Raw genomic sequence first — 24,588 nt, 5'->3', positions numbered from 1 at the left:
GCTGCTGGGTGAGCACTGCTTTTAGCAGCAGAAATATCTGCTCTGCCCAGAGAGCCCTAGCTGCTTCTTAGTTGTTTGGGAAATTTTCAAGTATCATTAACAGCTTTGTATCTAAGACACCACAATCTACCAAAACACATGCAAGTTGCATAATCAAACACAAGACATTTGAGATAGAGAATTAACTTTCCTACAGACCTAAAAAAGTAGAGTTCTGTTTTAATAACTTCAAAGCCATTTTACAAACTGCAAGGACTTTGGAGCACTCCAAATATTATGAGGTGTAAAAGAAAGTTTTCTTTAGAAACAGAACTTCGCAGATTCTTTTTCTAGATACTTAAAGCTATCATTTATATACTCAACAGCTTTTATCATTTGCTGCTCCTTCCTGCTGTCTACATTTAATGTATACCCTTTTAAGCAGATCCATGCCTCCCCCCAAAACCCATGTGAACTTCTGTGCCATTAAACATTTACCACACCTTTCACAAAATTTCTGTGCTTGACGACCTAAGCCACTTGTCACAAGAAAATTTAGACAGTAAACTTTTTGGGGTGGAAAGTACCCACTGTATTTTTGCAGTCGTCAGAATTACAATGTCCTGAATTTGTTTAGTCCTTGACTACTACCACAAATTTACATAATTAACAGAAATAAGCAATGAAGGCACAGTTGAATATTTACTATTATCAACAAACCTCTGAGAGCATTTCATACTGGCCTCTTCTTCCCAAGGCTATAGTAAGTAAATCGTAGACTACAGATGCACTTTGCAAACTGATGATGCGATCATTTTTGTGTTCTGGTATTCGGCTCAGTACAGCATCACGGTTGGCCTGAAACATACCACAAAGAAAGAAACAAAGTCAGCTATTGTAATTTAATATCTATTTTCACTCAAGTAATAACCTGCTACCCAGATTGAGAGTCAGCAGTTAATATACGTGATACCCAGAGACAGTATCTGCTACTAATTTATAGATTGATGTTTCTGTATCTATTTTTAATTACTCAATTCTAATTACATAAATTAGATAAAGTATTTAAAATTACTTAAGAGGTCTCAGAAACCAAGTAACTTATTTTTAAGACAACATATATTCAACTTTAAAAAAATTAATTTTATTTTTTGTATGCTAGTAAAACATATTAGAAGGATCTTAAAGTCCTCTATTCCAGCTTCTGTAAACTATGGCAATCGATTTCTTCTCTCTTCATAACATTTTGACACTATCCTCTCACTTGTGATTGGTAACCTGCTGGGATAACCATACAATCACCTCCAGGAGTTATTAGTGAGAAGCAAAAACTGTCCCTGGTTCTGAGCACAGGTTTGGAATCAGGCCACGTCTGCAGCAAGGCTTTGTACTTTCAGTCCTGTTCTGTGACAGGCATATTGCCAACCTACTTCTTTAATTAAGCTTTTCCCTTTGAGAAGGAAGAAAACTGAGTTAGAACTGGATTAAGTTTGGTCATGTTCACAGGCAAATCTTGTTAAAGAGCAAAGGATGAAATTCAGGTCTAAGAGTAACTAAGACCACCTATATTGAACTACCCAGGACTTCTCCCACTATACCATAAAGCCTCTGAAAATATCTTACCTTAATATCTATTTCTAGACTTTTTCATGTTGCATATTCCCCCTGCTACAAATGCTAGTATATCCAGTAGTTTGAAGGCAGAAGTTAGAGATCCTTCTCTCCTCCTAGTCCCCCCACCCTTTTAAACTTAATTACACAGGGCATAGCCCCTTAATACGTTTACTTAAATACACTAAATTTTAATGGACAGCCTATTTCCTCCTTTTTCAGAGGCAAGGCAAGGCAAGACACACATTAAGGGATACTAAATTGTTCCTCTGCTTCAACAGGAGAACATTTTAAGCTCTGAGCATACTCATCACATCTTTAAAATCAGAATAATCAAATACTAAAAGAAATTTTCAAAGACATCGTAAAATGCACAGACATTTCAGGAATTATCACTGAATAACCCACAGCTTGGTTTGAAAACACACACTCCGGCACACACACCCGAAAACAGACATTTTGCTTTCTTTTGATCATGAAGTCTTTGGCTTTTCCTTTCTACACTGCATAAATATTTAGTGAGCTTCAAGAACTTCTTCCTTTTTAGCTCCACATTTAATCACTATTTGAGTCAGTATATATAGAACTCACTCTAGACTCAGTATAGAACAAGCTATGAACTAGCACTTCTTGTGAAAAAAATGGCTGACAATGCCAAAATAATATTATAGGAGAGGATGCTTTGTAAGTATTAAAGATATCTTACATATTTGAACAACCATTTTCTGCATAATTATAAAACAGAACACACGTACAAGGTGCAGTGCTCAGTGTTTCAGAATTGCCATGGTCTCAGACACAATAAAGTGGTAATCAGTTAAACTGCAGTATGCCAACTGGCCACACTTCCTCTATAACATGCATTAAGCCTAAGGCAAATGCGAGCAGTTTGACTTAGTTCACCAGTGGAAGAAAGATATGTTCAGCCATTTTACCATCATCGGCTACAAATAACACATGAGGCCGAGCTCAGGAGGTAGTGATCAGTGAAACAAAATCTAGTTGAAGGCCAGTAACTAGCAGTGTACCCCAGCAATCAATTTTTGATCCTGGTCAAAATCTTCATTAATGATCTGGATGATGTGCAAAGTGTACTCAGCAAATATGCTGATGATACAGAATCAGAAGGAGGAACTGATATGCCAAAGGACTGTGCTGCCATCCAGAGGGACCTTAACAGCCTGGAGGAATGAGCTGACAGGAACCTCAAGTCCTGCACCCTGGCACCACTCAGTACATGCTGAGGGCCACCCAGCTGAAAAGCAGCTTAGTAGAAAAGGACCTGGAGAACACCAGAACCCAGGAGGTCCTAGTGGACACCACGCTGAGCAGAAGCCAGCAATGTGCCCTTGCTGGAAAGAAAGCTAGTGGTATCCTGGGCTGCATGAGCAGGAGTGTTGCCAGCTTGCTGAAGGGGGCAATCCTTCTCTGTTGAGCACTGGTGAGGCCACACCTGCAGTACTGGGTCCAATTCTGGCTTCCTCAGTACAAGAGAAATATGGAGCTACTGGAGACAGTCCAACAAACGACCACTAGGTTGAATAAGTAACTAAAGTATCTCTTCTATGAGGAAAGGCTGAGAGAGCTGGGACTCTTCAGCCTGGAGAAGAGCATGCTCAGTGGGGGGAACCTTACCAATGTGTACAAATGCCTGAAGGGAGGGTACAAATAAGATGGAGCCAGCCTCTTTTCAGTAGTACCCAGTGACAGGACCAGTGGCGGTGGACACAAACTGAAACACAGGTCGCTGTGTTCCCCTTGAACACCAGGAAACACTTTTTTGCTGGAGGGTGATTGAGCACACTGGCACACGTTGCGCAGGGAGGTTGTGGAGTCTCCCTGCTTGGAGATACTCAAAAGGTGTCTGGACACAGGCACAGCCTGCTTCAGGTGGCTTTGCTTTAGCAGGGCCGAGGGGATGAACAAAATGACCTCCAACGTCCCTTCCAACCTCAGTCATCTGTGATTCTGATGCTACAGCTCAGCTAACATGCAGCAACATGTAAATGTTCACTGTAATGTGAAGATGTCAGTCCTTTCTACTCATTTCTGTCTAGATAAAGAAAGGCTGGTCTATACTTTGCAAGTGTAACAGCTAGAATATAACGATGTATTACAGGAAGAGTGTTGGCAGAGTTGAAGCTGACTTTCCCCATTAGGCATGACAATACACTGTAGCATGTGGCTAAGAGACATTTTGTACTCTGAAATATATCTATAAGAGAATCAGACCACCTAAAAAGCACAGAATAATCTTTCCCATAGCACTTCTTTCACAAATATTACATTTTAAATCTTACTCAAAGCATCCTTTCTGAATTTGGAAATTAAGAGAACTGAAGGTGACACAAACATAGCATTTGTAATAGCAAGATTCAACTTTTTGGATATATGGTGCACTAAGCCTAATTCAAATAAGAAGTTATGATGGAAGAGTGCACCAATTCCCTGAAAGTAGCAGTAGGATTTAGGGCTTCTATATAGATAGTGATTTGCTTACACAAAATGCTACTTATATGTTAGATCCCCATCCTGGTTTAAGGTATTTATTTTAATAAGTTCTTGAAGGACACAAGCCTTGAAAATTTATCTGTGTTTTTATTAATTCACAGACAATGCAAGAAAAGGATCATACTACTTTAATAGCACAGTACCATCTCAAAACACCAATGAATACTCAATCTTCTGCAACTACTCTTCTTTCTTTCTCAAACACTGGTTTCAAAATCATAAATCAAATACTACTTCTTAACTACTACAGAAAAAGAAAAAAAAAACCCCAAACAGTTAGCATGCACGGAGGCCGAAGTAACAGCTCTCAACTCTCAGAAAGATTAGTCTGTAGTGATTAATTTTTTATGCTCAATCTTCCCCTTTTGCCTCCAAAACTAATACAAGCAAACTATTTAGCCAAAGTAAGCCAATTATGTGAAAGAAACAAACTCTTTTACCTCAGATAAACTGCAACAACTACTTGCAAAGAAAAAAACATACTGGAAGCTTGATAAGGGTATATGCTGTACAGCGATAAGCATTTGATATAATCAAGCCAGATCTAATTCACAAGGGAAAAGCTGTAAGTCACCTGAAATGAGGGGCCATACTTTTGTTTTTTTGCATCTTAACACAAGGAAGTACACATGTAAATACAGTAATCCATAGTCAGTTCCTGAAGAACTGCAACTACTACCATGACCTCAGTTCACATCAGAATTCTGCATATCTCCACAAGCAGCTCAGGCATCTTAAGGAGGCACAGGCAGCCCCTTTCAGTGGTAAGTATATACTGCAGCAAAACCAACACATGGTATATGGAAATGTTTGTTCAGTCTAGTTTTTTGGTGACAGATTCTGTCATGAACACTGCAATGAACATCACTAGGAATGTGGAAAATAGTTTGCACTACAATGTGAATGTTTGGCACTTTAAAATAGTTCAAATAGGACAATGTTCACTAAAATGTTGTGTTCCTCTTTAACTGTATCAAAACAGAAATTATGTCAGAGCAGGAAGGCAACTGAATTACCTATAGAACTTAAAAGACAAAGTCTCACCGTTGTGTGGTGAGACAGATTGTTACATGATGCCTCAGGTTCTATAGGTTCCGCTCCTCCAGTTAGAAAACCAGCAGAAATTCCAGCTTCAGCATTTCATTTCTGCCATCTGAGAATATGTAACTGGCCTGGTATAAGCATGTCAGTACGTGGTGGTTCATAGGTGACTAGTAAAATTACACTAGAGGAAAACACAAAAGGCTGATAAAAGGCACAATTAGACCATTGAAAGGAATCGCCTACTGTGGAAATGAGGACATAAAAAATGATTAAATAAATCCAGTAGCACCAGTATCAAAAGCTAATGCCACTACCATTAAAAATAATATACAAATTCGACTTTTATCTGAGACTGAATGCACAATGGATAACACTTTTTGACTATGTTTATTACGCTCATCTAGTAGTCCTTGGTTAGTTTTTTACAACAAAAATAACTTATGTTTTGAGTCTGTACAAATGGCAACTAGCTGGTATAAAGGTGGGTCATACTGATAAGTAATGCCAAATGAATGACCTGTCTTTGTGTTCACCTGCCTGTGGTTAGAAGGAGGCTACATTCAGCCACTCTAATGGAGAAAAACCATTCATAACACTTGCAGAGCTCAACTTGCTGGCTCAGAGGAACAGAAGCTTGAGTTTCAGAAGTAACTGCCTGCTTTCCTAACAGAAAATGAAACACAAGTCATAAAGCAAGGCATTACAAAAAAAGTTCTATTTTCGATTTAATAAATACCCAAAGAAAACATATATGCATACACCACATGCACATTCACTCTATTTTACCTACCATAGATTCACTAATAAGCAGCAACAGTAAGGCTTCTTCTGTATTTTCTTGAGGACAAAAGATGCTGTTCAAAACGAGAATGTAATTATTTAAGCAGAACACATTACTTTTAGGAGTAGCATACACAAATACAGTGAGAGTACTGTAAAAACTGGAAAATTTCCAGGAAAGAGAACAGAGAGTAACTTGCATAGAAAAAATGATTGGTTAAAACACATTTCTTTGCAATGCTTTAAATTTGCATTTTAGAAGAGCTGGCCTAACACAACAAGAGAATGAAACCACCACAGCTGTAAGAGGTGAACACATTCAAATACCCCCAAATTGCACATGATTTAATAACTGTAAAAGCTGTACCCACAGTTTAACTACCCTCTGGCATCTAATCTACATGAGCTGAATCTACATCACTGATTCAAAGGTCAGCAACAAGAAACTCTCACAAGAACAAGATAACTTTCATACTTCAGGCAATATGTGGAGAAATATTTTTATTAGTCTTTCATGAGATATGCTTGAGAATTGTTCTCCTGATGCACTCAGCATGTAAAAAAAACAGCCGTGCAATCTCTACCCGCTTGCCATAATCACTGTTGCTTTCAAGCAGTTGAAGTATTTGTTTTTAATGAAGTACATTTTTTAATGACAATATTAAAGGTTTGCATAGGACTAGTTTACAAACTTTTCTGCTTTTTCTGAACACTAGATGCTTTCTGAATACTTTTCCATGCTGGTGGCAGACAACAGTAATCCACATTGGGTACATGACTGATAAAAAAATCATTCATTCATTCATTCATTCATTCATTCATTCATTCATTCATTCACTCATTCATTCTCTCTCTCACACACATACAACACAATAGTTACTGTTTTAACTTTTCAGATTTCTTTCTCTAAACTGTTTCTTAATTAGCACAAGTACCATCTCCTGTTAACTGAGACCACAATTACCTGTTTAAATGCAGGAAATAATTTCTTCTTGTTAATAAGCAATTCCTATAGTCCATAGGGTACTTAAACTACAATAAATTACAAACAGGAAACAAAACTTGTCTGAGACCAAAACATCTTTTAGGGTTTTTTTAAATGCATTAGAAATCCAAGCAGTAATTAAATGCCTGAAAGGAAATGAAAACTAAAACACATCTTAACTCCAGGTGGTTTGAAAGCAACATTGCAAACATACTGTGGTAATATACAGCAGCTCAGACCCCTGGGCAGTTATTCTGTTATTGGATTTTTATTCAATGCATGTTTCTTATAAGATTTTGAGAAGTATTCTAAATCTTAAAATACTTTTATTTTTACATAACAAAGAAATTTCAAGCCACAGTTACTGCTGAATAAGAACCACCCAGGACAGGGAATGAGAAGTGAAAATGAAGCATTACAGAGCTCCCCTTTTATCTATCCAGTCTTCAAAGAAGAATTAAGCAACTTGGAAGCAGACTTAACCTGACTGGCAATCGTTCCCAGAAAGCACAATAACAACTGGAAGTTGCTGAGGAAATTACTTTCTCGGAGAAAAAAAAGGGAAGTTGCCTTAAAGAGAACTACGAAGAAGTCACTGACCAAAATTAAAGCAAACATTTTCTCCGACAACTCTGAATATATTTTGGTTAATAAGTTGATGTTTGCCTCAAATAGTGAGGATCCTCTTAATGTAGAAATTACTATGAAATTTGACCTGTGTAAACAAAAAGCTCAATTTAGTTGGCTGAACTCAGACTGTCTCCTGACAGAAGCAGGCATACAAGTAAAGTAATTCCAACGTAACAGGGCTGAGCAAAAGAGGCAACTGGAAGCATGAAAGGGCTACCAACGAAAGGCAAATCAAGAAGTTTAGCAGCTCTTCAACTGAGGACTGAGCAAACTGAAGAGGCAGTAACACAGAGATCTATGAAATCATAAATGGTATTAGCCAAATCACATTCATCATCCTCAAAAGAACACAATGCAGTTACTTAAGGTATCAGGCAATATAACTAGAAAAAAACAGTACATCTCAGACTCAGAGCTGATGGTCAGTTGAATACCTAGGAAGTATTTTCCTACATATTTGCCTTGCTGTTCACTGCTGGAGATAAGATACTTGGCTAGACATGTTTTAGTTGATCTGGTATTAATCACTGTGACGTGACAAAAGAAAGGGACTTAATTACATGCTCTGTTGAAATAATGGAATTTCTCACCTGCATGTCCCAAGAACAAGAAAATTACATAGAACAAAGCTCCACTTTTGCCAGGAGACATGGTTCTACAAAATGCTGAGTTGAGAATGAAGACCATAAGTTTGAAAGACTGAGTCTGAGAAACCTGCTATAAGTATTCTAGATCAAGGAAGGAGATCTGCAAGAAATCTTTGACGATAAAGGCCATTCTACTTGCTCATAAAAAGTGACACATAATAATATGAGCTTGCTGCTGTATAAAGTATTCATTAAGAAAATCTGCAATATATGCAGCTAAACAACTCAAATGCCTGCAGTAGGACAGCATTTCATGTTACAATATAAAGACCCTGTTTTCACTAAACCAAAATATCTCTGCAGAATCTAAGGTAGGACTACTTCTATTAGCAATCTCAGGGAGAAGCAGACCCTTTTGAACGTAACAACAAGGTCACAAAATGGAAAGAAGCTTTCATACTAACTAATAAGGCATGCATAAGAGGGGAACAGACTCTTCTTTACAATTTGCTGTGTGAAATGAAGTAGTTCAAATGAGAAAATGTGTGACCCTGCATTAAAAAAACTTCCTTGTGTTTGGCCAATAAATGCATACTTTTTAAGTGCAGTAATCAAGGTGCATCCACAAACCAGGTATTTCCTTTGCAGCAAAAAGGCTGCCTGCATGTACAGTTTGTAAATTATGTGCTTGCAGAGTTGTTTTGGCGAATTGAATGTTCAACTCTCTGCCTGCATCTTAAAGCTCAAAAGACTGCTCTCTAATGACTTCACATCCTAGACATAGTAGGACAAAACTGAAATTAAAAGACAACACTTGGATTTTAATCCAGCCAGAACACAACATAAAAACAAATTAATAAATTCTTTGGAGAAAAAAGGTCAAAATTTCATATGGAACAGAAAAACAATCTCCTTGAGACTCTCAGATCACACCAATTTCAGAGAATCACAGGACAGCTGAGGTTGGAGGTGGTGTTTGGCAATTGTCTAGTATAGCCCCTCCACTCAAAGCACGGTCAGCCAGCAGGCCCAGGACCATGTCCAGTCGGATTTTGAGTATCTCCAGTGATATTCTCCAGCTCCACAACCTCTTCTTTATTTTCTTTTTTTTTTTTTTTTCCTGAAGCTTAAATAGAATTTCTCTCTTCTCCACCTGCATAACTTAGCACTGTCCTCCTATGGCAAATCATAATCTTGGCTAGATCATTATCTCCACTGCTCAGCTCTCTGGCGCACAGTGCTTTCCAACATGTACCCAAAAGAAGTAAGCAATATCTGTTGACTATATTAAATATATACATATACACACACAAAATACACAATCCCACAAGGACTTGCATGTAGAATACAAGTAGGGCAGTGGAAAAGTTGCAGATTACATAAAACAAGCATGCAACAAAATTTCATCAGATCAAATGTAGTATCAATGACCAAAAAAAAAAAATAATTTAAAAAAGGCAATGCCAAATGGTTAAGATTTCACCAGCGGGCTTTGACACAAACATGTAACTTTCAGCTAGCAAGCTACACCCAGGGACTTGTAATTAAAAGCAAAATTTTTTCAATATATATTTTGGCACTGTCAGAGTGTGCCCAAGGAGAACAACTTTAACCTTAGAAACCATTTTACATTGAATCAGATACAAACAAAGAGCAAGCTATTAAAATCTCAGAAAAAGTTAAAATTCAAGAAAATGGCTATCCACATTTAATAATAATACTAATAGCTAATGTGGTTTAAAAAACCTCACACATTTTCAAGAAGGAACAGATACACACCAAAGCCACTCTAGAATTAACCACTGGGATACGTGACACGAAAATGATCCATTCCACACCACTATTTGAATCAGTGAAAGACTAAAACTCAGCAAAACAGTGGCATCATAAAGAAATGCCATAACTAACCTAAAAAGATTAGGAGGTAGCTGCTTTGGGAAATAGACTAAATTAAAATTATGAGACAAATTGCTAGATATCTTTTGGGTTTTTATAACGGGATGAATTTTAATCTCCATATTGCTAATTTTTTCCTTTTTATGACAGAGCAGAACAGAGATCTAGAAACAGTACACAACTTTTGAAATGTGCTATTTCAGATTTGCCACACAGTTCATGTTTTCTTTTGTATCCCAGATATAATTAAGAGATACTGACTCCATCATATACCCCAATATAGAATAAAAATAAATATTTGGGGAATTGAGAACAAAAGGTCTTGTGTACACTGCTGCTTGGAGAAGCATGCTGCTTCCCTAATTCTCTTCAGGGAATATATATATTTACACACAGCACGGGAAACATTCGCACTGTGCAATTCCTTCTACATTTTAAAAAATATAAACTAAATTACTCAGTGCAGTTGGTAACAATTGCAAATATAGAAACAAGAGAGGTATAAACTCAGCCATACTTTTCTCCAGTGTATACCCGTGGTCTTCTGCTGAGTGCATAATTCTTAGTATTCGAACCTTTTCGAAGTGGATCATCTAGGGGTGATTGGTGAGGAGGATCTTCCAGTGGATTCCAATAACTCTGTTCACACATACCTCGTAACAAAATTTCAGCCAGTTGTCTTGCTATAGTCTGTAAAATTGAAAGATAAATATTTTCCTTAGAAATGCTGAATACAGACTCTTCTAAAACGCTTGGACTACTTCTAATGAAAACTAGTCAGGTAGAATATATTTCCTGTTATTTTAAAACACCCAAAAAACCAGGCACATTGCCGATCGAAAGTACCCAGTAGAATTCTCTAAACACATAGAAAATGAATGGCAATCACAAACAATTTTTCAGTTTTATCAGTTAAATCCAGATACTTTTGAAGTACGGTAGGATCTGTGTCAAAAAAGTTTATTCTGACCAACTATTCGCAGCACAATATATTTAAGTGTAGAAATACTTAAAACATAAACAATATTGGTTTAAAACTTTTAAATCATCCTACAATCCATGACTATCAGGTTAATCTTCTCTTTAATGTTTAATACATATATGTACATGCTGCATGACTATATATCGTGATGATGAAAACTCAAGAGATTAGCAGCAGCACAGCAGAAAGAATGCAAAATCTACATTTCCACAGCATTGGCAGTATTTCCCAACAACATTCACCAGCAACAGACATGTAATGTTTAAGCCACAGAAAGAACAATATGATAGATCTGCATCTTCCACCTTAATTCCTGTACCATAAGAAGCTCTTCATCTTTTGTTCTATTAAAGTTTGCAATATTATCCCTCTCTAAGTCTAAAGTCTATTGTTTAATAATTTTTATAACCTTACTAGGAAACACTTATTAAATTAATTAAGAAATCAACTACCTTCTTTATTACGACTTTAGATGTTTTAAAAGGCTAGTATTAGGAAACTAATGTAGGACATGTTGACAATCATTACATTAGAGCAAAAGATGTAAGGCTTGGCCTTTTAATATAAAAAGATGAAAAAAAGATACATCACTCTTTTGGTAAAGGTTTATTTTCTGACAATATAAATTAAAAACATTCCTGAGTTAGCTTTTCTTGTTTTCCTTTAAGAAGCTTTATCATAAAAATAAAAAAACGATTAGCTTGGTAACTTCCAACTTAATAGAACACACAAAAGACACTACACTGTCTTCATTCTCATTACCTTACAAAACCATGAAACAATGCCCTTGTGAAACTATGGTAATCATAAATAGGGCGATTATGATTAAAGTTGAAAGTATGGTCAATCAGAGACCAATCAGGTTTTAAAGATAACCACAAACAGGAAAGAGAAATAGAGGAGAGACTGAGTATCAAACATGCCTTTTTATTTTAATCATTCACTTCAGCCAGGAAGTGTAACCTTGTAAAGCAGTTGATAACAGATCCTAACCAATATGCTGTGTATCTGGTATTTGTCTCTAACTCATCCATTATACTTACATTTTACCTGCCTACTAAAATTCAGATGATGCAAAAGGAATGTGGTTTAATATAACTTACCATTCGCAGATTTTGTGTAGTTCTTGTTTCGACAGCTCTTAGTAACTCTCTAAATCTACCAACTCCTCGCGTCAAATTCCTGCATACAAATATAGAATTTGACAGTATTCCAACTTTTTGGTAACACCTTAATACATTACTCAGGAAAATTGCTAAAATCCATGTTATCCTTCCCCGTTACTCCCCGTGTATCATCATCACCTCTCTGTGATATATATATATATATATATCTATAGGCATGGAGATATATATATATATAATTATATATTCATTTGGGAACCCCACTGCTACAACAACAACATTCCCTGCCAGTTTATTGAAAAAAGAAACATTTTCATTATCAGTAGATAGTTCAAAGAGAAAGCAAGAAAAAGTGTAAGAAGTGACCACCCAAAAGAAGGAAAAAACAAAACTGAAGTTGGTCTTGCTACTACAGCTGTTTTAATTATCAATTACATTAGGCTTTAAAGCATAAACTTTGGTGGAAAGAATTAAACAAATAATCAAACAACAACAAAAAAACACATTATATTTTAGCTGCCTTTTGACACCTTAAAATAGGGAAATAAAAAAGCAGTAAATCTTGTAATCTTCAGCGAAAGTAATGTAATTTTTTTTTCCCCTCTCCTTTTCAGAGAGGAAAGAGCACAAAAACAGCAAGGCCCACTGTGTGGACAGAAGAGGACTGGGAATCAAGTGTTCTATTCTTGACTCTAGCTGGCTTTTGATGGAGCTTCTGCAACTCAGGTTTGTTTCTCCGCCTATGCTTCGGGCACTTCTGCTGCCTGAACAGTTTTGCAAAGAGATTCAAGAGCCTCAGAGAGGAGGCATCAATCACACAAACAGTTTCTGCGGATCTGAACTTTCTTCTCAAACAACAGATTATTTTGTATGGTCTTACAGCTTTATTTTTTTCTCATATATCTCAGCTGGTTTTTTATTGCACTTAAAAGCAGTTGAGAACATTTTAGTTTATATTAATACAGTTTGTCTTTAAATTGGTGAATGACTGGGTAGGCTTTTTGCTGAGCTGAACAAATGTTTTCTGCAACCTCAATGTACAACATATGACAACCATTTCACTATTCAAAATTTAGTTGCAAAAGAAAATTATTTAATCAAAAGTATGTTTTGCATTAAATCGCTGCTGTCATACAGTTGTATTGTCTTAAGATGTGATTCTATGTGCAAGTTGCGTAACATTTGCTAACATGGGCTCAAAAGAAATGTTGCACTTTGTGTAAGCTTCTCATAAGTAAAAGCTCTACTACTGCACTGCTATAAAGCTTGTTTTAAAATCACCTTCTTTATTCTGAAGTCTTTATTTTCAATTACGTTTAAAATACTGCTCTTCTGAATTGTAACTGTACAAATTCAAGAAAAGCCAGCATTTTTACACAGATTATTTCCTTAAATTTAGTTGCAGAATACCTGAAGGCAGTGTTTGATGTGAGAGATCTTGCTATAGAACTGTAGAACTCTTTATCACTTTACCTAAAGACCCAGTCATTCATTTTAGTCTTCAGATTTCATGACAGAGGTAATCTCTATTTTATATAATCAAGGATTATGAGTGTATTACAGAAATTTTAGTCTCCAGCACACACATCTTTCACTAGCACAAGTTCACCTTCTAAAACACTTTTATATAAAAACACATTTAAAAGGAACTAGCATTTCCAAATAACAAAACCTGTACATACAGATCGAAAGTTATGTCAAAGTTGGTTAAAAAGAAATAATCACCAGTCACACCAGAAATAATGATTGTCTGTTAAAACTCCATAGTCCAGCAGAATTTGACCATAGAGAGCCTGTTTAGTACATATCAAAGAAAATTAATCCTGTGCATACATCTAACATGGAAACAACTGCATGAAAGATTATATTTATTTATATATTTCACGCAGGCAGGCCTCTTAATGACTATTACACCAACTTCATATACTAATGAAGTAAGTACAGAAAGAAAACTTCTGAACTCAGTGGAAGCTGGATACATTCAGCACCTTTGGGAAGCTAAAATACATACCATTTAGTAATACCACATGCCAAATATTTTAGAGCGCCAAATCCAGACCACTGGAATCCCAGCTTTAAGTCCTTTGCTCTAAGGGCATATTCCCATGAATGGAGCTTTCTCGCAAGGACTGTACTGCAAAGTCACAGACTTGCCAAGAAAATGAAATGTTCCTTGCAAAATTACCAAAAAAGAGCATGAGCAAGAACTTAGCAGTTTGAAATACTAATTCCCAAGTACAGATGAAACATATACTATGTAGTAGAACTTCAAATCACACTAATTTAAATCTCTATGAAATTTCGGGAATTAGCATTTTTTCCATATGAAGTTTATGTCTTTCAATGTGTTACAAGAACGAAAAAAAAAACACCCCTCTTTTGAAAAAGTATGCAATCTTTAAATGTCTTTAAGAAGTTCATGACAGATTGTTATTAGTAACCTATTGCATTTTTACAAACATCTGCAAGGGACTGAAACTTGTGAGTGAAGTTCTACTGTATCATGGAAAAAAAACCCAAACACCTTAAAATACAAAATTAGGTTTTGCTTCATAAAGCATTTAACACTGATCCACTGCACAAGTGAAGACAAACACAATACAGATTTGTCGAGCATCTTCTAAAGGAAGTATAATAAAAAGATACGCACTTCAAAGCTACAATCTAAATCACGCAAAAATTTGCGTTAAATGCTTTGAGAGACAAGCACTGAAGCAAAACATACCATGAACAATATGGTAGATCTCCACACTGCACAGCTTTTAGCAAAGTACATTTCCTGTATTTGTTAACAGTTTGTAACACTGCAGAGAAGCGGGTGGCGGCTATTCTGACACATACTTTTCCTGCCTAGCCTAGAAAGCAAACAGCTTTTACCTGCTTTTCACTATGATGTGCCTTCATGCTAGCAACTCCGCCCGTGATGATTGAATGCCAGAGCAAAAGGGCAGGTTAACTTAGAAAACAACATCCCACAGTGTCTGTAAATGACTTTGAGATCACTTCCCTTCTTGAGACAAGGAACTTTAAGGTAAATTAACATACACTGAGAGCTGAGGTGTTTTCAGTGATTTCACACAGGACAGGGCCCACAGATAGACACTGCTAGTTACATTCATGTTTATATGATTGCCTCCCATCAGGACATACTCAAGCCCTCTGAATTGCATCTTCCTAGTTTTTAAAGACTAATTAAAATGTTTTGCTGCCTTGAATCTTCATGGAAAAAAAAACCAAACAAAAAAAACAACTACTTTGACTCTTTAAGTAGCACTGTATCAGTTAAAGAATGAGAAACAGGATTTAAAAGTACAATCTACTATTGAAAGTCTATATGGATTGATGCCCTTAGTGCTAAATCTGCATCCTTGTGTCTACATATTCGCACCCTAAACCCCAAGTACTTATATTGGAACGTAATTAATTACTCTGCTGCAAGATCAACTTTTATGCTCCTCTGAAAACATTTTAACTGCATCTATCAAAGGTGCTCACTCTTAAACAGAGAAATCAGTAACTGTAGATATTTTACAAGGAAAGCAGAGGAAGACAACTAGAGGGGCAGTAAAGACAAACTTTCAATGCAGGATCAGAAGACCTGAATATAAGCATGTAGGGCAGCAGTAGCAAAGTCTTGGGGTAAACATTATTTGCCACCATCACCACCAAGAACTCTCTTGGTTTTAAAAAGCATGTTTGGCATCAGACACCACAGCGCTTTGGCATTAGTGGTCCAGATAAACCTGACACCCCAGAAAAATACTATTTACCTTTGTGGTTTTGAACACCCCCCCAAAAAAAGTAGAAAAGAATTAAGAAACTGCTTAATGACAAGCAGTCTATATTTGAAAGATGTTAGGATAAAAACCCAGCAAACACTGTTCCCTGTAATAACAAAGGGAGTGAGATCAAATTGCAATATGCCAAAACAAGCTACAAAAGAAATATTTTAAATTTAACCACAGAATGGTTGATAAGATTAATTTACTTTGTATTGACAGTGTACTTTGATAATACCTTCTCCATTAGTGTGAAAATGGCTATGTCAGGCATTTCCTTTATGCTTATCGATTAAAACACCCAAATATTTAGTCTAACATTGCTTTTTATAGATTAAACAAGGAATTAGAAGAAATTTTTGCTTAGTGAGCTTAGACCAAACCTCACCTGCTCTGCAATCTGATCCTAAATTGTGAGTAATTTCCCCATTTAAGAGAGAAAAGTATATTCCAGAACCATACCAGTGAACAGGCAAAGTTCACTTATACTAGCCTATTACCTCATTGCTGAGGCTTACTATATCCCATTTTAAAAATATCCATATTTTAAAAGAAGAGCAACCAAGAACAATGAGATCTAGATTACTTGATCGAAGTGATGAAACAGAAATTGCTTTTGGAATTGAGTCACTTTCCAAATGTGTGTTCGCTCTTCTCTCTAGATGTATATTTATATACAGAAAAGATAATGATGATGTTTATATACAGTGTAATTTTTAAAGTCTGAGGCTTTGTCCCAGTAATTCAAATAGCAAGAATAGAATAGTATTTGTTTTAAAGGGAAGAAGTCTGGGCAGGCAAAGCTCTTGATATGCATGTCTATCAGAACAGCAGTATTTTAGTAGCTTTGGTATGACTAACATGTTTACAAAGAAATACCAATGATTTAAATCCATACACTCCAGCTAATAACTTTTGGCCAATTAAGAGTAATTTTAACAGCTTTAAGATGAGAAATTATTTTACATTGAATCAAGTTATTATATGAGCAAAAGGCAAGAAACGTGATAAATCAAGAGATTAACTCTTTAGCAGTAACAATATCCTAATACTGAGGCATGCCAATTACCATACTAGAGCTTTTGCTTTATATAGCCCTACAATTAAGAAGGGATGAAATTTTATGGCTTTCTGCAATAACTTTATTAAAGGTCTGACCAAATGGACAAGGCTAAGTCTTCTATGCAACTGATGATGCTTCAGATGTGACTAATATCTGTATCTGTTTTCCCTCAGGTTTAAGGACAGGGGGAGCACGGAAGCATAATTTTAGTAATAATTAGAAAGATGATGGATCTAATGCAATGCAAGTCACCTCGAGCAAACATCCTGGTAAGGTTGAGATATTTATCTCCAAAAGGCAACACAGTCTGAACATCAGACAGTTACGTGTTCTGTCTCATGTTTCCCTCTCTTCCTTTCATACTTTGAAAATTCTCACAATACTTTATAATTCCTACAAAACATTGATTTTCTCCAGTATTACTTTCTGAATTACATGTGGAAAATCCTTTCCTGCAAGAATCTAAACTACTCTTTTTTTAAGTGCACTTAAAAAGAAAAGAAAACAAAGCATCATGATACACTTCCCAATTTACCCACTGTTAACTCACGCAGAAAAAGAAATCCCGGGTATCTCAAATTCACTACAGATCATGTTTGCTTGATGCTTGAAGGTTCTTGATTGATGTTTGGGCTTAGAAATGAAACATCTTCAGTGTGCCATTACACATACGCAAGCCCAATCAAGCAGCAATTCTTGCATTCGTGCATTCAAAACAGGAACACTTACTGCGCAGAATGTAGTTCCACTAACAATTAAGCCTACCCAATGGTTTCCTATTGAAAGTGGAAGGTCTTATTCTCCCCATTATCCTCTCTTTATGTTTGTTCCCTTTTTCCACCATTCTTCCTTTTTCACATCTTCCAACCCCCACTTGCATGGTCCTATCTCTTTTCTCACAGCACCAATGGCAACTATCAAACCTTCCAGCAAACCAGTTCAGCTCACTAAAACGGCAGAAAACTGTAATCTCTTTGCTGTTTATTTTCTGCTGTTTTGGAGAAAGAATGACTCCACAGAAGACTCCACTACACATTTTGTTTACTACTTCTCTTGACACTATCACCTCAGTTCCTCCTGGATGTTCTTTCAATTAAGTGTATATATACAACACACTACATACATGTATATATGTGCACATAAATACACCAAGTACCAGATTCAACTATTACAGCACAAAGACCAGATTCACAAAAGGCTTTCTCCAGTTACTGGAAACAGTACATTAGAAGTCTTGCCCTTTACCTCCTATAATTTTTCAAGTTTCTTCTTTCAAGCAGAGATTTAGACAGAAGAAGAAATAGGGGTAGATTAAGATGGTGTCAAAGGAAATCATAAACAAAAAAAAACTCATTCTTGAACTCACAAAAAAAAGGTGCTAAACATGTCAGAAAGTTTTACTAAGGAAATGAGTTAACCAAGGGAATAAAGTAAATAGAATTTACTCTGGTAAATATTTAACACTGTATTACACATAAGTCAATTTGTACAGGGATGCATCAACAAACGTGTAACATTGGTAGAACCGAAAGAGCTAATCTAAAGCAACATACCAGGTACTTAACACAGTACTGAGCAACAACAAACAAGGACAAACCCTGAGCACTGCGTGTAGGTGAGCCCTCTCAGTGGTGACACCAAAGAAGATGTATCTTGGATATGCCTGTCCAACTTGAAAGCCAAAGAATAATACACTGGACTGCCATGTGAGAACAGAACTATGATAAGAGTGAAAAGTGATAATGAAAAGTAATCAGGAGACGAAGAAGAAAAAAAAAAAGAAAAGAAAAACAATTTAAAAGGTTATCTAACCTTCGGATTTTCTAAATCTCTTGGTAACCCCTGGAGGTGTTTTATTTTAAAGCCACTGCTTCTGGTTAGCTAGAGATGTCAAAACTGGAAGAACACACAGTCTTCCACCACTTTGTTTATGTGCCATTTATTCATCAGTGTACTTAATAAGAGTTTTGTCCTTTTATTGCCAACTCTTGTATTTGCTATCAGGCTGTTATACTAAACAAAATGTCCTGGATTCAGCAGTAGCAGTCATTTTTCTTCTTATTAGTAGTTGGTGCAGCGCTGTGTTTTGACTTTCGGCCTGGTAACAGAGCTGATAACACAAATATTTTAGTCTGACCAAGGACTTTCTGAGCCTCATGCTCTGCCAGGGAGGAGGGGAGGCCGGGAGGAAGCAGAGACAGGACACCTGACCCAAACTGACCAAAGAGGTATTCCATACCACAGCACATCATGCCCAGGATGTAACGGAGAGTTACCTGGAAGGGCTAGGGCACTGTGGGGTTGGATGAGTTATCGGTCGGCTGGTGCTGAGGTGTTGTATTCTCTTCCCTTCTTATTTCCTTTATCATTATTATTATTGGTGGTAGCAGTAGTGATTTGTGTTATACCTTAGTTACTGGTAAACTGTTCTTATCTCAACCCATGGGAGTTGCATTCTTTTCGATTCTCCTCTCCGTCCCTCCGGGTGTAGGGGGAGGGCAAGAAGGGGGGGAGTAAGAGAGCGACTGCGTAACTTATGGCTGACTTTGTTTAAGCCATGACACGAAAGTAGAAAGAAGGACAAGATTTCCTTTCCTCTTTTGCATGTAATGGCAATTCTGAACATGCTTACTGAGCTGTTCTTTTGTCCTGGGTTTACCAGGAGCCGTTTTGCTCCTTCTTAGTAACTGGTGCAAGCTCTGTGTTTTGACTTCCAGCCTGGGCAGAGAGCTGATAACACCGACTGTTTTTAATTATTGTTAAGTAATGTTTATTCTGGCCAAGGACTCTGTGAGTCTCATGCTCTGCTGGGGACGATGGGAGGCCGGGAGGAAGCAGAGACAGGACACCTGACCCAAACTAGCCAAAGAGGTATTCCATACCACAGCATGTCATGCCCAGGGAGGTAACTGGGAGTTACCCAAAGGGCACGCTCTCTGTCTCTTCAGGGGGGTCGAACTCGTTTGACGGTGGTATCGTATTCTCTTGTTATTTTCTCTTATCAATATTATCATTGGTGGTAGCAGCAGTGGTTTATGTTATACCTTAGTTACTGGGCTGTTCTTATCTCAAACCATGGGAGTTACATTCTCCTGATTCTCCTCCCCATCCCTCCGGGAGCGGGGAGGGTCGGGGGGGTGAGTGGACGACCTGTGTGGATCAGTTTAAACCACGACACCTTTATTTTTATGCTCTTCAAATGTATTATGAACCAGTGTTTACTGTAATTGAATACAGTAACTTGGGGAAAGGCAGGGCGAGACAGAACTCTCCAAACTCATACTATATACAACACACAAAATGCCAGTTTTACCTACAAACAGGGACAACACTTTCCGGAAAGAAAATCCTGTGCAAAACATACAAGCAGAATATTTATAAGTAATCACCTTTCTTTATACTTCTCTGTTCATTCATTGCAGGTAGAAAGGCATGCAGCATTCCTAAGCATGAGGCTTACCGCAACACTTCTTCCAGGAAGGAGAACATAGGAACACCTCTATAAAACACCCTGCCAATAGTCTTATAAAAATATCACAGTGAAGTAAATGAGATTACTTCACTGCTGAGCTGCTGACCAGACAGACATGCATCTGTTTGCATGTAATCTCTGAGGAGCTACTTGTTTTCAAAGAAACTATTTTAAAATACCCATGTTCAGTAAGGTGGGGATTTGGTAAACAGAAAGGCACTGAAACGTTATCAAAATTATTTATACATACATACTACGTTTACACACAGGACCGAAATAAAATGAAAAGGCACTATACACCTAGAGAAGGAAGTGTTGCTTTTACCTTCTCATGCTTAAAATACAGCATATCAAATGGGAATTAAGAAAAAGGTCTGTCAGGAAAGTGGGCCAGCATTGGAAGAAGAATGTGAGAGGCAGAAAAGGTCAGATTTAAGAGGTGTATCGAACACAAACAAAACTATTTCATTACAAACCCAAACAAAACTTTTTCACTACAAACACCAAAATGCCTGCATGTCTACAAAAACCCCAAACCAAACCAAACCAAAAACCACACACAAAACACAAACCAAACCAAAACCCCAACACAACAACATTACAAGCACTCCTCAGTAAACTGGCTGTATAGTACTTTATCCTGGCAGTTACATATTTTAAAAGGAAAGGACATGTAAATCAGGAGGAGGGAAGGGGAATTTTCCAGTATTCATCTGAAAACATACAAGGAGAGCTTGCCTGCCTTTCAAGCTTCAGCTTGTGGCTAGCATTTCTGTAACATGTATTATGTCTCCAAGGTATTCACAGCAGTGAATACTCAACCATGGTCAGTCTCCTAAAGTTTAATATCTTAATAAATTAGAAATAACCTTTTGAATTGTTTGGACAATGACAAGGAAACAATATGAGTAATGGAGACTTTGAAAGAACTGATGAGTTTTCAAATGCCTTTAATCTCAATAACAGATGAAACCAGACACACACAGCCTCAAACACCTGCACAGTATTCAGCTTTTCTCAGCATTGTCTTTGTTCACTGATTTTTGAATATATAAACATGCTGATACAACTCAATTGGTACAGTACTGCCGACAGCTTAAGAGGCAGTGTTTAACACTCAAAGTAATCTGGTAACTCTTTGTAAAAATAGCTTATAAATTATTATTATTTAAGATAAAGATGAATTGGCCTTAGGGGGTTTTGGGGGGGGGGTGTGTTTATTGTTTTGAGGTGGTTTTAGTTGTGTTTTTTTTTTTTAGAAGGTTTGAACAGAATTAGTCTCCTAGTTCTTCCAAGAGCCAAGTTCCCCTTATCACTACTGTGATCAAAACACATGCAGTATTTCTTTAGAAAACTTACCTTAAGGCTTAGTAAATCTCTTTCTACTACTATCATAAAGAAATCTAGCACCAATTAGTTCTCCTACCTGCCAGTTTGCTCCTTTTGAAGTGAATAATAGAATCAATGAACATTTTTGCAGTTAAAACTGGCAGCTTCCATCATTTTGAATCAGTTCAAAAACATGATTTCAGTATGAAAAAGAACTAATGTAATTATCAATGAGTAATTCCAAATACTGAAAATCTCCATGTTAAACTATTACTAAAGCTTTAACAGAAATGGACACATACTACAATCAGAGAACAAAATCTTTCTCTTGGTGAAAATAACTATCATACAGCAACAACTAACTGCCCTGTAGACTAAAAGCAGTATTGAGAGAATGAAACTCAAAAGACTTAATTAGTTGTTGGCTAATTAATCACCTGCAGCTCAGGTTCAGGTGATGTATCTCATGAATATTGTTCACAAAACACCTAAGCCCCAAACTTCATCAGAATTTGATACTCCATCTTTGGCAGCACACAGAAAAACTGGCCAAGGTCTTGAGCAAGCTACTCTACGCCAGCCACAATTTGAGCAGGGGTTTGGCCCAGATGGCCCCTCAGAGTCCCTTTCAATCTGCGAGATCCTATGAATCCATACCTTATAAGTTGCAAGGGAAGGAACAAAGAGAATTTAAAATAAAAAAACAGAAACTTCAGGCATAGCCAGGCCATGTGATACCTGGCATGTGAAACAGTGTTCTTCAGACCAATGTCAAAACCAGAGCACAAAATAAAACCAAAAGCATTAAACACAGCAGTAAAAAAAGCATTCTGGGGGTGAGCAGGGGAAGTACACAAAATGTTCCTTCCCTAACTTAAGGATCCAACACAATTTTATTTGCTGCCCATCACAACACAACATAAAAACAAAACCTTTAATTTGAAGCTTGCAAATGTGAGCAACAACCAACAGTCAGCAAGACTTGTACTACATGGGTTAAAAACCTCCAAGTTATCTTCTTGAAAAAAGTGAGCTAGAGTCAGAATTTCAACTGCAAATTATTAAAATTATCAAAATTCAACATCTACTCAGACACTAACATTACTCTTTCAGGGTGCTTTGTATATCTAATTGTTACAAAAGTTATTTGTGATAATCTTGAATAAAAGTGATTCCCTTGTGTTTATATCCACCTTAGCCCTCCATGTATAACTGCCGGATTTTTTACCTATAACTTGACAATGAAATCGTATTTTAAACTCTTGAAAATAAGACACAATTCTGAGCAATAAGCAGAACAAGTATTGAAAGAAAAGGCATTCTGGATGATTTTATCTGAGTATCTGAGGGAATAATAATTTCCCCTCACATTCAACTGTATTCTGTTTTTCCAATGAAAACTAACAGACTAAGAACAGTATCTTAAATAAGGATGACAAAATCAGCAGATATGACAGATATTATTCTTTGAAAACTCATTTTTGTTAGTAATTTGAAAATTGTGATTTTTGTCTCTGTCTTGAATGTATTCTGCCTTATTTTCTTAACCACACAAACATGAAAGCAGTTATCTCCAGGACAAAGTTGTTTTGAAAACTGCAACAGAAGTAATTTTGTTAACTTTTCAATACAGCAGTGATATCTCACACATAAAAAATGTGATACTTTGTAGGATTTCAGGGTTTTTGTTTTATTTCATCTTATTTTCTATTATTTACTTGGTGACCAAATTGGTTTGGGACTGATGTAGAAAGTGCAACAAGATCTCAAGAAATTCAGAGAGTGATGAGTATTCTAATACAGCAGACAGCTGGTCCTACAGTCTTGACGTACATTTGCCACACATTTACATAAATCCTTCTCTTATGGATTTTGTCAGTGCAAAATCTCCAGCTGTGAGAACTTTATCAGTATATACATGCAACAGAAGCCCTTACAGATTGATTTGTATCCACTCTCCCTTACTTACTAACACGAGAGCTATATTCCTATGCTATTCCTATTTGTGCTATGGTGGAAAAAGAAACACAAGTAAAAGAAACAACTTCTGCATAAACAAGTTCTGTATGTGAGTAACTAAAGTGCTTGGGGTTTTTTTGTTGTGCTCTTCAAACATTTTGTAAGACAATAAAAATCAATTATGTGCAGAAAAAATGGTTGAGGATTTTTATTTAGATTTGGGGCTTAAGGGGTTAATTTTCTATTGGGGAAAAAGACCATCTCTAAGAAACAACTTCATGGAGAAGACTGTGAAGGTCTTGCTTCACTGCAGCTGTGTCAGAACAGCTAATGGCACCATGAGGAGTACAGATCTGGTCTGGGTCTGTCAGGTTTTGATTCAGCATGTGAACCATGATGGAGATTAGACCAAATTGCAGTCTGGATCCTGAACTCTGACAGAGCAATATCCTTGGAGAGGGTGTGAAATACCGGAGGAGACGCAAACAAAAGCTCTGAAAGCTAGCTAAGTCTGGTTTTCACATGACAGCAACCTTATTTTAGACTTCAACCGGAAACCTCTTTTACTTTAAGAGCACACACTTCTAGTATCTTTCTGACCACTACTACCTCAAAACCAAAAACCTACTTATTTCATAACATGGACAGAAAGCAAATACTAGGAAAGAAGAATTACTGGGTACATAAAAGGCTATCCTTTCTCTCTTAGGGGCATTTTATTTGAAAATAGCTATGTTAAAGTACTAATGTCAAAGTTCCTGTGCTCACAGTTTTTCTTGGAACATCAGGACTTTGAATTCCTTCAGTATGAAATTAACAAAGCAGCTACTAAATTAAACAGAAGTTGCTTAATCAGC

At 36.8% G+C, this 24,588-nt stretch overlaps 1 protein-coding gene across 5 annotated transcripts in view; it reads right to left on the bottom strand.

The window, feature by feature from the left end:
• The window catches only part of TTC7B (tetratricopeptide repeat domain 7B), a 138,107-nt gene that overhangs the window by 77,846 nt on the left and 35,673 nt on the right, over window positions 1-24,588 (bottom strand). For all 5 annotated transcript variants that reach the window (XM_065685739.1, XM_065685735.1, XM_065685736.1 and 2 more), the window contains exons 6-9: window positions 12,109-12,187; window positions 10,541-10,713; window positions 5,936-5,999; window positions 700-837 (exon numbers count right to left, since the gene is read on the bottom strand). In XM_065685739.1, coding sequence (XP_065541811.1) covers window positions 700-837; window positions 5,936-5,999; window positions 10,541-10,713; window positions 12,109-12,187 — 454 coding nt within the window. The remainder of the gene's footprint in view (window positions 1-699; window positions 838-5,935; window positions 6,000-10,540; window positions 10,714-12,108; window positions 12,188-24,588) is intronic.

Source organism: Lathamus discolor, chromosome 6 (assembly GCF_037157495.1).
Source record: "Lathamus discolor isolate bLatDis1 chromosome 6, bLatDis1.hap1, whole genome shotgun sequence".
NCBI lineage: Eukaryota > Metazoa > Chordata > Aves > Psittaciformes > Psittacidae > Lathamus > Lathamus discolor.
The sequence above is the reverse complement of the archived record's forward strand: the minus strand, read 5'-3'. Positions and strand labels throughout refer to the sequence as shown.